The sequence below is a fragment of the Quercus lobata genome, chromosome 4 (genome assembly GCF_001633185.2).
Source record: "Quercus lobata isolate SW786 chromosome 4, ValleyOak3.0 Primary Assembly, whole genome shotgun sequence".
Lineage (NCBI taxonomy): Eukaryota > Viridiplantae > Streptophyta > Magnoliopsida > Fagales > Fagaceae > Quercus > Quercus lobata.
Window position 1 is genome coordinate 42,646,653 of NC_044907.1, and position 15,741 is coordinate 42,662,393.

The window sequence follows — 15,741 nt, forward strand, 5'->3', positions numbered from 1 at the left end:
TACAAAGCCCACTACCACAAACAAATCTTACACACACTCACTGACTTAGACACATATACACACATTCATATACATGGAGCATGCATAACATTTATATGAACTGTACATCCAAAGCCATTTCAAAATCAACCCCAAAATCTCTTTTTCCGAACCCTAAAACACCTAGTACTCCTGTTTACAAACCTAAATCAAAATCACTAAATCCCTAAAGCCAATAGAAAACCCAATCCCTAAATTAACCAATCACAAAACCAAAGACAAAAGGAGATTTTGGCCATAAATGACCGGAGGAAATAAAGAAGAGTATAAGAAAGATAGAGAGGAGAAGGCAGCAATTAGTGGTTGTGGTGGCGTCGTTGAGCTCAGCTACCATCTGTGGTGGTGTGGGCTTCATGGAGCTATGGCTAAGCTTGAGAGAGAGATAACCATCGTAGTGGTAGTTCGTGGCGACTATGGCCTACTGGAAATAATCATGATATTTTGAGGGATTTGATCTGAGTTTAGGGTTAAGGAGGGGATGAGAGGAGAGAGGGACGAGAGAGATGAGAGGCTTAAATTACTAATGGGGCTTAAATGGTGTTTTGGACCAAGTTGGGTTTAGTGATGAAGTTGGTTAGTTTTGAAATGTTTTGGACCTTGGCATTAGCTCAAACCTCAAGATAAGTTAGTGAAATTTATCCAAAAGTTTATCTTAGTGGTTCAGTACTCCTTATGTAAACAGATATTGTCTCTCTTTTTTTTTTTTTCTTTTTTTTTTTAATGAATGTGAACAGATGTTGACTTGAAACTTTGTTTCCTTTTTATAAATATGTTTTGCTTTTAATGATTAGGCTACATTGGACAAGAAGAGCTTCATATAATACCATAAATTCAAATCGTTTTTACATAGATATAACTCTGTAACATAAATTCAAATTGCACAGTCCAGACCTTAATATACATGATTGTCGTGAGGAGAAGTTATTCAACATTTTCCCTTCTATTGTGAACCACTAAAACTTGGGCGTTGTCTTTTTTTTTTTTTTTTTTCCTCTCTCTCTCTCTAAAACCTGGATATGTTTATTGTTTATATATTGAAATTTAGCTAAAAATCTTGTAATTTAACTGATACATTTTGGTGTTTTCAATAGAGATGCTTATTGTTCAAGTCCCCCCTCCCTTTTTAATTATTGAATTATAAAAAATAAAAAATAAATAAAATTAAGAAATTTTGGTTAGGTTCAACATACCCCCCCCCCCCTCTCCCCTCCAAATAAAATCAACTTCTCTATAAGGAATCACGATATTGCGGGAGGAGGGGGTACCTAAATAGGTGATATAGATATGTGATTAAAAGTGTCTTCATGAGCAATGGTATGACAAAGCCTTAGTTAAATTACTAATTAAGCTTTTGGAATATGGTAAATTTTATAATTTAATCAATATTTCTAACACTCTTACTTACGTGTGGAACGAAACTACCTTTTAATAGGTGAGGACTAACACGTGGGAATTTAAATGAGAGGTAGAGTGGAGGAGATAGAGATCATGATAATTTAAATGAGTCGTAGAGTGGAGGAAACAGAGATCGAACTCAAAATCTCATACTCGGATACCATATTAAATTACCAATTATCCCAAAACTTTTGGGATATTGTAAATTTAATTACTTAACCAATAATTCTAACAACCTTCAAGCTTGAGTTGAGGGCTCTCAAAGATGGGTACTACTTGCCTAGAAATTGAACTTGACTCTCTGACTGCTATTGATATTATTCAACCAAGCAAGATCATTAGTACTTTTTTGAGACTTATTATAGATGAGTGTATGTGTCTAATAGGAATGTGAATAAAGCAGGCTTAATCATTTCTATAGAGAGGCTAATGGATGCATGGATGTCCTTTCTAATGTTGTGTGTACAAGTGTTAGTAAAATTTCACATTAAATAATGATGAGGGGAATGAGTGGATAATAATAATATAACATAGCTAAGCTCATTCATATTAGGCTTAGGCCTTTTAGGTTAAAGTGTATCTCAATATTTTATATTAACTATTTAAAGAGTCTTCATAAGGTATTTATCTTATATTGCACACACAAGGCTAATGTTGTGTATTTTGAAAAACAAGTATATAAAATAGAAAAAAAAATTATGCTAAAATATACATGAATTTTTTTGTCAAAAAAAAAAAAAAAAAAACCAAAATTTTATGCTAAAATGTACATGAATTTTTGGTCCACAACAACAGGCACAAGCAAATCAAAGCCCAAATGGGCCTTTAGGTATCTCAATAAGAATGGTCTTGTTGCCCACTTGGGAGATCACAAGCCTAGAGTGTCCAAGACGTTGAAAAAACCCTATTTAATGTGACAGGCTGCTACATAGAGGGTAACATAGCTGTTTAATAATTTAATTTTCATATGGTCATATGATATTGAAAATTTTCATTATTGTGTTTAAAAAAAAAAAAATAAAGCCAATCAACTAAACAAGATAGATTTAACATTAACAAGACTTAATTACCTAAACCTTCCGTCCAAATTTGTGTTCTTGTTTTGATTTGTTTCTGATGTTATTGTGTGGATGGTATATTGCTTTTTAATTGATTGTAATGTGATATGAGGTTTTTTTTATTTTTTATTTTTTTATAATTTAATTGCCAGAGGTTATTAACACATAAACTAGCACATCATTTTGTTAAAAACTTGTAATAGAAGGAGATGGTATCCCTGGTAGTAGTCTTTGAAAACACTAATTCATTCTTATGATCCAATATGAACAATGACAGTGAGGAGTCCATCAGGAAAGGTAGATCAAATATGTCATTGTTCCAAAATTATTGCTAACAATGTTAATAACTATTCATGCATAACAAAAATTCATATATTACAACTCACAATTAAAACTATTAACCACAACAAAACATGTAAACTTTAGGTTCAACATATGGCCTTTCAACAGGTCCAAAAGACTAAATCATTACCCAATATTGTGTTAAATCACGGCTTACAGTAGAACAAGGTAAAGACTTTGAAATACATAGATTTTCCAAGTCAAACACGTAAAGAAGTCTTTGGTAGTTCATCGTAAAGTAGATTGAGTTTGTTTTAATTCCCAACTCTGTTGCCAAAGAATACATGCAACCAGTGTTATTATGCTGGCATAAGAAAATAGTTCGATCTCCTATACTTTTCACTTTAACCCACCTCTTCTCTTCAAAATCCATTCGGAAGACAAAGAATCCATAGACCTCTTCCATGCGAAATCCAAAAAACATCATGTGAACTAGAAAGAGTTCACCACAAGATTCAACGATAAAAGCATCAAATTTTGGAAGGTCCAATGGTGATGGCCAAGGAAGTTCCTCCATTATAATTCGTGTAAACTGGACTGTTCGACCCACAAATTCAGCTGTATACAGAGTATATTCTAATGTCAAACAATAGATTGTTTTTCCAACCATTGCAAAGTTCCATAGTTGAACATCTTCAGCAAATATACCAACTTGTTCGTTAAATACAAGGTCACCCTTCTGGCAAACCAAAAGAGAGCTTTCCAATCTATTGAAGAACAAGATATGACATTCAGGATCACTTGGAGACGATGATAGAATGCAGCCTTTGTAAGCAATGGATTCCAATCGTGGGAGCGGAGCCTTTTCTAAAGAGATGGGATTCCAAAGATAACAATCCATTGAATAACGATCAACCAAAACCAACCATCCATGAGAACAAGCGTATATTAGTTTGTTGCACATCTCAGGAATATTTTTTGTCTGATAATGATTTTTTGATACGTCAAAGAAAGTTTGCCTTTGTCCTTGCTTACCATCAAGGATTACAAGCCAAGGATACAATCGAGAGGCAGTGAAAGGATAGGAATGCGTATTTTGTTTCTCTACTTTTGCTACTTCCATTTTGTTTGCGCTGTCACCAATTAAAATCACAATTAGTATATGTAATAAAAAATAAAATAAACCACATTAATTTAGTTCATGGGATACAAAAATAGATCAAAACCTGGATCCGAGGGAAGTCCTTGAATGAGGAAGAGCAAACTCAGGCAGATGCACTACTACTTGAGAGACAGAATATTTGATTGGCGTTTGCCTTCTGAGGGTTTTCTCTTATTTGGTGGTGGAATAGTTTTAAATTGAAGAAACTTTGTATATATAATAAACTTGTATTCCTAGTCCAAGTGCAATTCGTATTACTATTATTCAAAGGAAAGCCACCGCCTGTTCTAAGTGCATTAGGAGTCTAAACAGAGAACTAATAAGTTTAAGTGCATTACTAGGAATCTTATTATTATTCCTTGTCCTACAAGGACAAGGAAAGCCACCGCCTGAATAGAACTAAGTTCCAAGTGCATTAAGAGTCTAAATAAATACTTATAAAAGCCGAATAGTGCATTAGAAGTTTGACGACAGAAACAATTCCTTTAATAAGGAAAAGCAATCGATTTTTGGTGGTGACGATGATTATGAGCCAAGAAGCTTGAAAGCAATAAAGGTATCATTGACTTTACTTTTTTTTTTTTTTTTTTTTTTTTAACGAAATCTAGGTATCATGTACAACTTTTACTATCCAGTTTCTATTGAAATTTCAATTCGCAATATTGAAGTAAAGCTTTTGTATTTTGAGAATTCTAATTGATGTACCTCACTCTAGGGCCACACTTTTAATAGGACTTGTTTTTAAATTTGCCTTTGCCTTTTTTTTTTTTTTTTTGTCAAATTATTTTGTGTTCAAATTATTTTTATTTGAGAAACTCTTTACTTTGTGATGGTATATGAATTTGTTTTGTATAATTGTACTTTCAATTGAGAAACCTTTACAAGGGTGATATTGTTTCTCTTTCCAATATATAGCCTTTACGTAAAGAAGGAAGAAATCGGCGGGAGTGGAACTACACATGGCCAAACAAATTGTTAGATATTCTACCGAAGATCAAGAAAATCAAGAAAATAAAAAGGGATTACATAGATCCTGGTCTCATCTTCCACCTGAGCTTCTATGTTTAGTTTCCTCATATCTTTTAGCTGGGGACTTTACAACCTTTCGTGTTATATGCAAATCATGGCGATCAAGCACTTCTCTTCCTCGACCAGCGGTCTCAACCTTAACTGATTCTCCATGGTCTCTATCTCCATGTTTAATGTCCGTTGGCTTGCATAAATGCACATTCTTTCACCCTGCATACCAAAAGCATGATGCATGTGAGATCGACATTCCAGAATTATTGGATGCACGTATTCGCTTCTCAAAGTATGGTTGGTTGCTCTTGACTGGATTTGGTCATGACAATTTTAGTGTCTTTTTCTTCAATCCTTTCACAAAGGAAAAAGTAGAACTCCCTAAATACACAAAAAGAGAATCATTCGTTACCATGAGTTTTTCTTCTCCGCCTACTTCTTCTGACTGTTTTGTTATTGGAATTTGTGGGTGGGATGATTTTGGGTTCATTAAACGTGGAGAAAAACGTTGGACTTCCCATACAATTATTAAAAGGCCAGAATTTACGCCATCAACATATTGCAATCCAATCTTACACAAAGGATTGTGCTATTGTTTGGGTGAGAATGGAGGATTAGGAGTATTTGATCCAAACGACAACCCAAGTAATTGGATTATTTATCATAATGATAAAATTCCCCTTATTCAAGAAAAGCTTGATTCAGTTCATCGAAGTTACTTGGTGGAAAGTGATGAAGGGAAGCTTTTAGCAATATTCATGGTTGAGGAGGGTGACACTAGGACACCAATTCATGTTTTTGAACTACCTAAGTTACAAGTAAATAAAACCATGATGAAACCTTGCAAGATTGTCTGTCGTATTGTGAGAAGTTTGGGAAATAGAATCCTATATATCAGTCTTGGAGGGTCTTTCTTAGAACCTGTTGTGCCAAGAGGATTGGGTAACAAGATTTACTTGCCAATTATCCAAGACAAGAAAAACATATACTACTCTCTCAGTACTGGCAAGTATTGTTCCATATTTGATGATTATTCTACCAAAAACATTCATAATGTACAGGAACCGAGAAATTGCTGTTGGATTCAGGGTGGGCCAAAATTGACTTTAAACAAAGACTTTGAATGGTGATTAAGAGAATTCCTCTCTCTCACGCTAGAGATTTATAATTGATTATAGAGAATTAATAGACTGAGATGTACTAGTGTTACTTCTCTTTTTTACTTCCCTGTTGTTTTAACCCAAGTTCTTTTAGTTATCGAAATTATTTCTCTTATTTGGAGTTCTGGACAAAATCTATAGTGGTTAATGTTAAGGTGTTGACTTTTGATTTTATCAAAACTAGCTTTTTAACCCGCACTATGTGCGGGAACCTTTTTATTTACATTTATTAGAAAAGAATTTTTTTAATAATATTTAAATACACTTTTACCACGTACTAAACACCCAACACATATCTCCATTTATAAATCTAATTACAAACACCATAGGCAGATACCAAAAACTAATTTAACCCAAATCTAATACAAATACTCAAATCAAAATTTATTTTAAACCCATTAAAACCAAATCTAACTCAAATATCTAAATCTAAAACAATCCAACCAAGTGCATTTGAAGATGCTAATTCAGCATCAGCTCATTTCATATCTCAGTTGTTCTTTTTGTTCTTGCTCCCTTCCAATCGGTCAAATATCGTTTCCCCTTTTTATTTTCCACCTATCATGTCCCTTTTGTGAGGAATAAATATAGACCTTTGTAGATTCCGTTCAACCCCAACATTTATATACTGCACAAAGTAAATGTATCTTAGAAGCTTGATAAGAAACTTAAAAAAAAAAAAAAAATCATAAATACATATAAACCACAAATTTTCTCATTAATTTTAGACACATATTCTCCATACTCTATCCATTCAATAGATGGTTATGTATGAGGAGACAATGAACTTAACACACTCATTTATGTTTTTTGTAGGTATACTATCTATCAAATAGAATGAAAGAGAAAGCAAAATTAAACAAAAAACCAATTCTAGAGAACAAACAACATTGATTATTAAGCATATAACATGGGGAAAAAATTAATTATGGAAAAATATGTAAAATCCTTTAATTATAGGTATAGAATCAAAGAATTATAAATAATTTCTATTAGTATGGTACTACAATTTTCACTTATTGCTTAAACCTACTACTATCATAATCTAATAATATAAACATGATATGATAAAACTTCTAAGATAACTCTATAAAATAGCTAAACAAAATCATAATATCATAAAATTTTTAGTAATAAGTTAGTCTCATTCCTCTTCAAAGATTTTTCTTATTCAAAGTTAGGATTCTAATCACACCATTCAATCCATTATATAATTCAGTCTTCGATATATGTTGGTTCAACCTCACCCACATAAATAGATTTCCTTCTATACGTGTGTATGCACCAACATGTAATTGTTGAAATAGTCAACCACCATAAACCAAAGTATGTCTCTCATCTTCACATTCGCTATAACCTTTCTATCATCCATATTTAACTAAAGAGAAAAATTACATTAAATGTCAATTTATAAATTAAAAAAATACGTATAGTATGAAAATCTATTGAAACATGGTTTAGTCAAACTTAAAACTATACATATGTATTTGTTTTGTAGGAAAAAATGCTAGAGACCACAAACCATATATATATATATAACTCGGTTTGGACTTAAATTTAGTAGTTATAGAAATATAACTAATAGAAACTCAAATTTCGCAAAACTAAGACTATATGTAATCTTAGAGGCAGACTGAATTGTAAAACTATACAAACACAAATAAGCCAAATTTGCTACAAAGCATAGCCTAAAAAAGAAGAAAAAAGAGAACTCTAACAATCTATTTGGCTATTGGGAAAAGGTGGGAAAAAAATTAATGAAATCATAACAATTTTACAGGTCAATTTGCTTTGAGAACAAAACAGCACTAATGAGTTAATTGTGTTTTAGAATGAAAGAAAAGTTCTTTTCTTCATATTAAAAATTTTGCAGTAATTTTTTCTGCATAAGTATTGGATTTATTCATGTGTGCCGTGATTAATACATGTGATATATTGTTTTTTATTGAATTAGAACTTGATTCATAAAAGGCCATGATTATCTTATGTTTGTCATGGTGCTGCATGTCCATATCATTGACTTGGATAAACATATAAAAGTTGATGCGCTCATAGCATAAGAGCGTCTATATCAATAATCTTTATCAATGCTGAAAAACAGAGAAATCCTTAAAATTTACACGGTAACCTTCCCAAAGGAACAACATGCCCATATATATATATATATATATATATATAAATGGATTCCAAAAACGTTAATCAAAACAAATCCAAACTACTAATCAACCAAAACTAAGTCATTCTCCGCAAGTTATTTGTCTGCTAGTGATTTCAATCAACATTCCTATTTAATTGTTCCTATTCCCAGAACAAACTAATTGAAAAAAAAAAAAATAATAATAAAATTGACAAATTGACAATCAAAATCAAATAAAAAAAATCAAACTTCTTCAATCTCCGACTCGCTGTTTTTCTGTCCTTTAAATGGTATCTAAGAGTGTAGTTTAAGGGGAAAAAGAAAAAAAGGAAGACAGATATTGATTCAAAATCAATTCAATTAAATACCCACACCTAATACTAAATCAACTCAAACGTTTAAAGCAATATTTAAAAAAAAAAAAATTACCGATAAAGATTTCTGCTCTTTCCGAATAAGAACTCTTGTTCTCTCTTATTTCTCTGTTTTTGCCCTCTCCAGACCTAAATCATATATAACCCCAAATTTCAAAAAATAAAATCAAAACCTAATGTAACCCAAATACCTAAATTAAAATCAATCCAACCAAATTTCTCAAAACTAATTCATATTTCATACCCATACCCAGATCTAAGAAAGAATGAAAAAAAAAAAAAAAAAAACTTACCGGTGGTAGTTCTCTCAACGTCTGTCTTGTTCTCATCTTTGAATCGCAAGGTTTATTTTTCCCTCCTTCTCTATCTTTGTATCGTAAGCATCGGTGTTAAGAAAATCAAAAGGAAGCGAAAGGAGAGAGTATCCGAAAGAGGAGAAACGGAAGTTAGAGCGTTTTAGGGTATGCGTTTTTAATTTTTTTTTAATAGGCAGCTTGGTGTTTTTATAGATACACGTTTGATGAAAGTGTGTCTTCTAAATGCACCGTACGGTTTTTTAAATGGGAAACTATATACGTGGCAGCATTTTGAGGGGGCATTTTTCCTAACGTGTCAGCACCTCCTTAAAGGCTTCTGCTATTATATATAGTATTAGATATTCTTAAAGTGATATTTCTTACCTAGATAAAAATGTGTTTTGCATTGACTTTGTACAGATTATTAGACTTTACAGAAAATAATTCATCACCCAAAAAAAAAAAAAAAAAACCCTCTTGAATTTTTGAAAATTTTCTTTAAATATGGACCAACAAATGACAACATTTGATCATTAGTTATGCCATTTGAAATTTTAAAACTTTGTAAAATACTAAGCCAATGATCTCCCAACATTTTTTTCCTTCTTTTTATGTACTTTGAAAAGTTGAACATCTTATCCAAAACGATAAGATTTAAATAAAATTTACCTCAAACTTATCCAAATTGAAAGAAAAATATTATTAGATTTGATTTGGTTGGGATAGTGATAACAAATATCACCATCTTGTTCTTCTTTTCTTTTATTTTTTTCTTTTTATTAAGAATCCGCCATCTTGTTCTTAACTAGGATAATTGGGTTTTCCTCTCTATTTTTCTTTTTCTTTTTCTTTTTTCTAGAAAAAATGTTGATGTGAAAGAAAAAACTTCCCGTAAATGATATGAGTTTGTAATATAACACAGTAATTATCAAACCATTTTCTAAACTTTTTTTATGGATAAATTTCAAGTAAGTTTCATTTAAAGCTAATTGTTTTGAATATGCTTCATTAAATCACATAATTTTAATTAGTTTCATTTAAAATTTATAGTTTTAGATAAATTTCTTTTACATTTGCTAGTGTCATTTGTGCAAGAAAAGTGATGGAACGTTTAAATCATTGCCTTCTGAAAACTTTTATTAACTAAAATTTCCAGCATTGCCTACAAACAGAATTTAGCAAAACCATAGACATTGTCCATGCATCGCACGAACAACTTACTAGTCATCAATATATATATAAGCAGAAATCTTATGCGGGAGAGCATAAAGTCTTGTTATGTGGCGCTCTAATCTTGCATTTCGCCTCTTTAACCTTTTCTCATTAACTTTTTTTTACTGTTTACCCAAAATATCACATTAATTTATTTTTACTGTTATCTCATTAATCTCTCATTAATTGTCTGAACTTATACCACACATTTTTCTTTTTTTTTTCATGTCTTTTAACATACCCATCATCATTTTAATATTAAAAACAAAAGAAAAAAAAAATGATAATTGAGGACTAATAGTAATAATTAACTAGATAAGGTCTTGAGGAGAGATAGAGACACGAAAATGTTGTGGAGAATATTTGAAGACTAATAGTGATAATTAACCAGATAAAGCCCTGAGGAGAGATAGAGAGACACAATGTTGTGGAATGTTAAATAAAATGCATTGTTTCACTATTATCAAAATAAAAGACTTGAGATAGACAAAGTATTTGTAAGAGAGAGAGAGAGAGAGAGGAGTTTGAGGGACCGCAACCCCTGTCATATTGGTCTCCCACCATCGTTAAGCCATCAAAACCCCTATGAGTTCACAATGTTTTTAAATCATCTATAAGACTCATGCATATACACTTACCTACACCATGTCTTAATGTTATACCGTCAATAAGTGGAAGTTGGTGAGAAAGTTAGGCATACTTTCAAATCTATGAACATAACATGGATTAGTTGATTTTAATTTCATAGTCTTGTTACTCTTTTGCATTTATGTTTGGTTTCATTATTTTATTTTATTTTATTTTAAATCTTGCCTTGAGAATGCTACAAATATGCAGTGAAACTACTAAACTAATTTTTAATATCTCAAAATGTATACGTTTCTTTATTCTCATTTAGTTTACTTTTTCAATGTAATATATATACAACATTCTCTAAAACCATTTTACATAAAATATCACAAAATTATATGTGCATCGCACGGACAACTTACTAGTCAATATATATATAAGTAGAGACCTCATGTGAGAGTGCATGAGGCCCTGTCATGTGGCACTCTAATTTTGCATTTAACATTTTTTTTTTAATCTTTTCATTAGTTATTTTTTACTGTTACCCAAAAGTTTACATTAACTTATATTTTACTGTTATCTCATTAATCTCTCATTAATTATCTCAGCTTATACCACACATTTCTCTCTTCTTTATGTCTTTTAGCATACCCACCATTTTAGTATTAAAAACAAAAGGAAAAAAATTAAGGACTAATAGTAATAACTAACCAGATAAGGCACTGGAGAGAGATATAGAAACACAAAAATGTTGTGGACTATTAAATGAAAAGCATTATTTCACTATTACCAAAAAAAACCTGAGCTTGATAAAGAATTTGTAAGAGAGAGAGAGAGAGAGAGAGAGGCCATCACCTCTTTCATATTGGCCTTCCACCACCATCAAGCCGCTGAAATCTCTATGGGTAATTTTTTTTTCCATGATTTTAAATAATTTATATGACACATGCATATGTACTTGCTTACACCATATTTTAATGTTGCACTATCGATGAGTAGAAGGCAGTGAAAGAGTTGGGCATACTTTCATTTCATGGTATGCAATCTATGAACACAATACAAATTAATTGATTTTCATGGTCCTGTAACTCTTTTGCATTTATTTTGGTTTCATGATTTTTTTTTTTTTTAAAAAATTAAGCTTACTTTGAAAAGGCTACAAATGTGTAGTGAAGCTACTAAACTAATTTTTAATATCTCAAAACATATATATTTTGTTAATCAAATTTAGATTATTTTTTGTAATATATGTATAACATTCTCCAAAACCGTCTTACATAAAATATTACAAAATTATCCGTGCGTCACACAAGAAACTTACTAGTATATTATAAAAGTTGGATCCTCAAATTGGAGGATGTATGCAACGATGACATGTGTTCCTTTCTCAAAGCATACAATAATGACACATCGTTTCTTCTCTCTCTCTTTAAATTAACTTGGTAATGACTTTTAAGACACTTTATTTTAGATTTATTTTGGTCATTTATTTTTCACATTTGTTGTGGTCATTTATCTCAATTTTCTTTTTTGTAATTTTGTATCTTTCTATTTCTTTATCCTTTTCATTGTCTTCATTCCTTTTCCTAATTCCCTTTGTAGGGGTATTGGGCTTCGGAGTTCATTATCTATTTATATATTAGGCCTGTGGCCCAAGCCGAGGACAAAAGGTTGTTCGAGGAGGAGAAATCTTTGTCAGAAGAAACTATGTTAGTAAATAAAAAGGTTAGTTTTGATCATAATGGCTCAAGAAGGTGAGCTGAAGATAAATGCCTCCTCGGCTAGCCAAAGCCGAGGTCCGAAGAGGTGGTCTACCGTCCAGGGTAACGTTCCAGGAAGTTTTGTTGGTACAAATGAGCATTGCAGAGACATCAGACAGTGGGGAGTCCTAAATTATCTTAGGGGAAAAGCTGCTGTCACCGTATTAAATGCTCTGCAGCTAACTCTCTGGCCGCATTAATGTGGAGGTGATACCTGAACAGTGGTCTTCTACCCTACGGCTACTACACAAAGACTTCAGGAATGGGCTGATGGGACAAGTATTAACACCAACCATCTGGCCTGCACGTGGAAGGTAGAGACGAAAGGGAAAGATAGTATAATAGAAGGAGGAGGCAATGTGAGAGAGGGATTGAGAAACTAAGAGAAAAAACACTGTAGTATTAAGAACTGACTTTGTAATCAAACCTGAAAAAAATATACAAGAACAGATCTCCTTGAACTTTGCCGAGGACGATTTTCTTCAGCATAAACCTATCCGTTTTCATTCACTTGTCATCTGAATCTATTTTAGTGTTTGTCTAATTCACTAAAGCCCAGTTTTCCAACTCATTCTCTACAAATTCATTGTTTTGAGTTTTTTGGGTCTAAATCCATCAATCTTTAGGCTAAGGAATTCAAATCTAGTCCTTATTAATCATAGCTTTCTTCACCCTATTTGGGTCTATTATATTGTGTGTCATGCGTTTTTATTATCTATCTAAGTATTAAACAGAACTTTAGTCATGCCTAGCTTATCAGACCATATACCTTGGGAAAATTAATACTCCCAGACATCTATCAAAGTATAAAATAGAACATTGGTCATGCCTAACTTCTCGAACCACATACCTTGGGTAAATTAATATCTTTTAATCATTGTTCTAAGTATTAAACAAAACCTTGGTCATGCCTGGCTCCTAGGATCATATACCTTGGGAAAATTAATACTCCCAAACATCTATCTAAGTATCCAACAGAATCTTGGTCATGCCTGACTCCTCAGACCACATGCCTTGGGTGAATTGATATCTTTTAATCATTGTTCTAAGTATTAAACAGAACCTTGGTCATTCCTGGCTCCTTGGACCACATACCTTAGGTAAATTGATATCTTTTAATCATTATTCTAAGTATCAAATAGAACGTTGGTCATGCTTGGCTCCTCAAACCACATACCTTGGGAAAATTAATACTCCTAGAAATCTATCTAAGTATCAAATAGAATCTTGGTCATGCCTGGCTCCTCGGATCACATACCTTGGGTAAATTGTTATCTTTTAATCATTTTCTAAGTATTAAACAAAATCTTGGTCATGTTTGGCTCTTCGGACCACATACCTTGAGAAAATTAATACTCACAAACATCTATCTAAGTATCAAACAGAATATTAATCATGTCTAGCTCCTCGGACCACATACCTTGGGTAAATTAATATCTTTTAATCATTGTTCTAAGTATTAAATAGAACCTTGATCATGTCTGGCTCCTCGGACCACATACCTTAGGAAAATTAATACTCTCAGATATCTATCTAAGTATCAAACAGAACATTGGTCATGTCTGGCTCCTCAAACCACATACCTTGGGTAAATTGATATCTTTTAACCATTGTTCTAAGTATTAAACAGAACCTTAGCTATGCCTGGCTCCTCGGACCACATGTTTTGAGAAAATTAACACATTATGACATCTTTCTAAGTACCAAACAGAACCTCAGCTATGTCTGGTTCCTCAAACCACATTCGTTGGGTGAATTAATACTTCTTATCATTTTACCAAGTTTCAGGGCAAAACCTTAGTTATTTCAGACTTCTTGGGCTACATACTTAAGCAAGTTCAAATGGATGCTCATGAGCATCACTTAAAGCGTTTACAGACATACTTGAATTTGTTTGAGGATTGGTTGCCCCTCTGGTCCTTTAAACTTGATAATGAGTAAGGAACAAAGTAAGTTAAGCTTGTATGTATGCTACATTATTGTGTATATCCTTAAAATTAAAATTATGCTTTGTCAAGGTAATGGGCTTAGTGGATTTTAACTTCTTTTGCTACTGACCATATGAGATGGGATAACTTCTCCGTTACTTATGCAGATTGATAAGAAGAGTTTTACCTCATTGCTACATTTATTAAGTGTTAGATAAGATAGAAATTATATCAGCACTAGTGTAAGAATCATAGGAAGAAAGAAAATATGCATAACTTTCATTATCCAAAGCCTTAAAGCAAGGCAGGTTAAGTACAAAAAGGAACAACTTGATTACAAACTTGGAAAACCAAAACGAAAGTTACAAGCAAAACAAAAGAACAAAAAAGCACAAAAGAAAGAACTACACTAAGATCTATTTCTTCTTTATTACAAGTTTCTCTTTGGAAGGGGCATTGTTTGGCTGCGTGGATGCTGTTCCTAGGGCCTCGGGGCATTTGTTGGTAGGATCATTCTTGGCAGGCAAAGGAACAGTGGCCAGGACAATCTCCATCTTTATTGGAGCTTCTTTCTCGGCAATAGGGTCTTGGGTGACACTTGGGGACTTCATAGCATCAGGGGCCACTCCCTAGTTAGCGTTCTTTTCTTTTCCTGTGACACAGGGGTGCTCATCCTCCTCGAAGGGTTAGGTAGAAGAAGTTGGAACATTGGTTGTACTGTCCTTGCCCACCTCTGCCACCTCGGAGGTGGTATTAGTCCTCGAGCCAGAAGGGGCAGACTCTCGGATGGCAGGGGGTAGTACACACTCTCTACCTTCCTAAGTACAGATGAAACCTCAACCCTAGCTTGGTTGAGAGCTTCAGTCCACACTTGGGAGTAGTAGGTCATATAGACCCTCGAGTCCTCAGCCCTGAGGGATTCTTCGGTCTCCACCACTCCTAAGTCGTATCCATCTTGCTTGGCCTAATCCCGAGCCTTCTCAGCCAATTCCCTTGCCTTCTTGATCTCCTCCGATTTCTTTTTAAAAGTTGTGATCTGAGTTTTGGAGGTAGCCAGCTGATCCTCAGCTTGCTTCTCAGCGCTGTCAAGAGCAACCACAACACTTTTTCACTCCCTTTCCTCCTTTATCAACTTCTTCTTCAGCTCTTGAATACTTCTCTCAGCCACATTAAAGGCCTCCATGGTAGCATTGCACCTTCCCTCCTCCTCTTTCATCTACCGGTGGTAGTAGTTGGTTATCTCCTCCACCTGGAAAGTGGCTTGAACAGCATGCCGAGGAAAGAAGCAGGGATTAGAAAAAGAAAGTGGAGAAAGAAATTAAAGAAAAAAGGAAGAGAGAGAAGAAAA

General features: G+C 33.1%; 2 protein-coding genes and 1 long non-coding RNA gene across 3 annotated transcripts; 1 reads left to right on the plus strand and 2 right to left on the minus strand.

Moving 5' to 3' along the window:
- Positions 1–2,952: 2,952 nt before the first annotated feature.
- On the minus strand, positions 2,953–3,897 carry LOC115985230. Its single transcript, XM_031108197.1, has one exon. It carries the CDS (start codon positions 3,895–3,897, stop codon positions 2,953–2,955), a length of 945 nt encoding a protein of 314 aa, XP_030964057.1.
- Positions 3,898–4,895: 998 nt separating this feature from the next.
- Positions 4,896–6,086, plus strand: LOC115985231 (F-box/kelch-repeat protein At1g57790-like). Its single transcript, XM_031108198.1, has one exon. The coding sequence runs from the start codon at positions 4,896–4,898 to the stop codon at positions 6,084–6,086; it is 1,191 nt and encodes a 396-aa protein (XP_030964058.1).
- Positions 6,087–6,391: 305 nt separating this feature from the next.
- On the minus strand, positions 6,392–9,112 carry LOC115987342. The gene is made up of 3 exons (XR_004091057.1): positions 8,921–9,112; positions 8,683–8,756; positions 6,392–6,744 (listed from the first exon to the last, which is right to left on the minus strand). It is a non-coding gene; the product is annotated as an uncharacterized LOC115987342 (long non-coding RNA).
- Between the last annotated feature and the right edge of the window lie 6,629 nt (positions 9,113–15,741).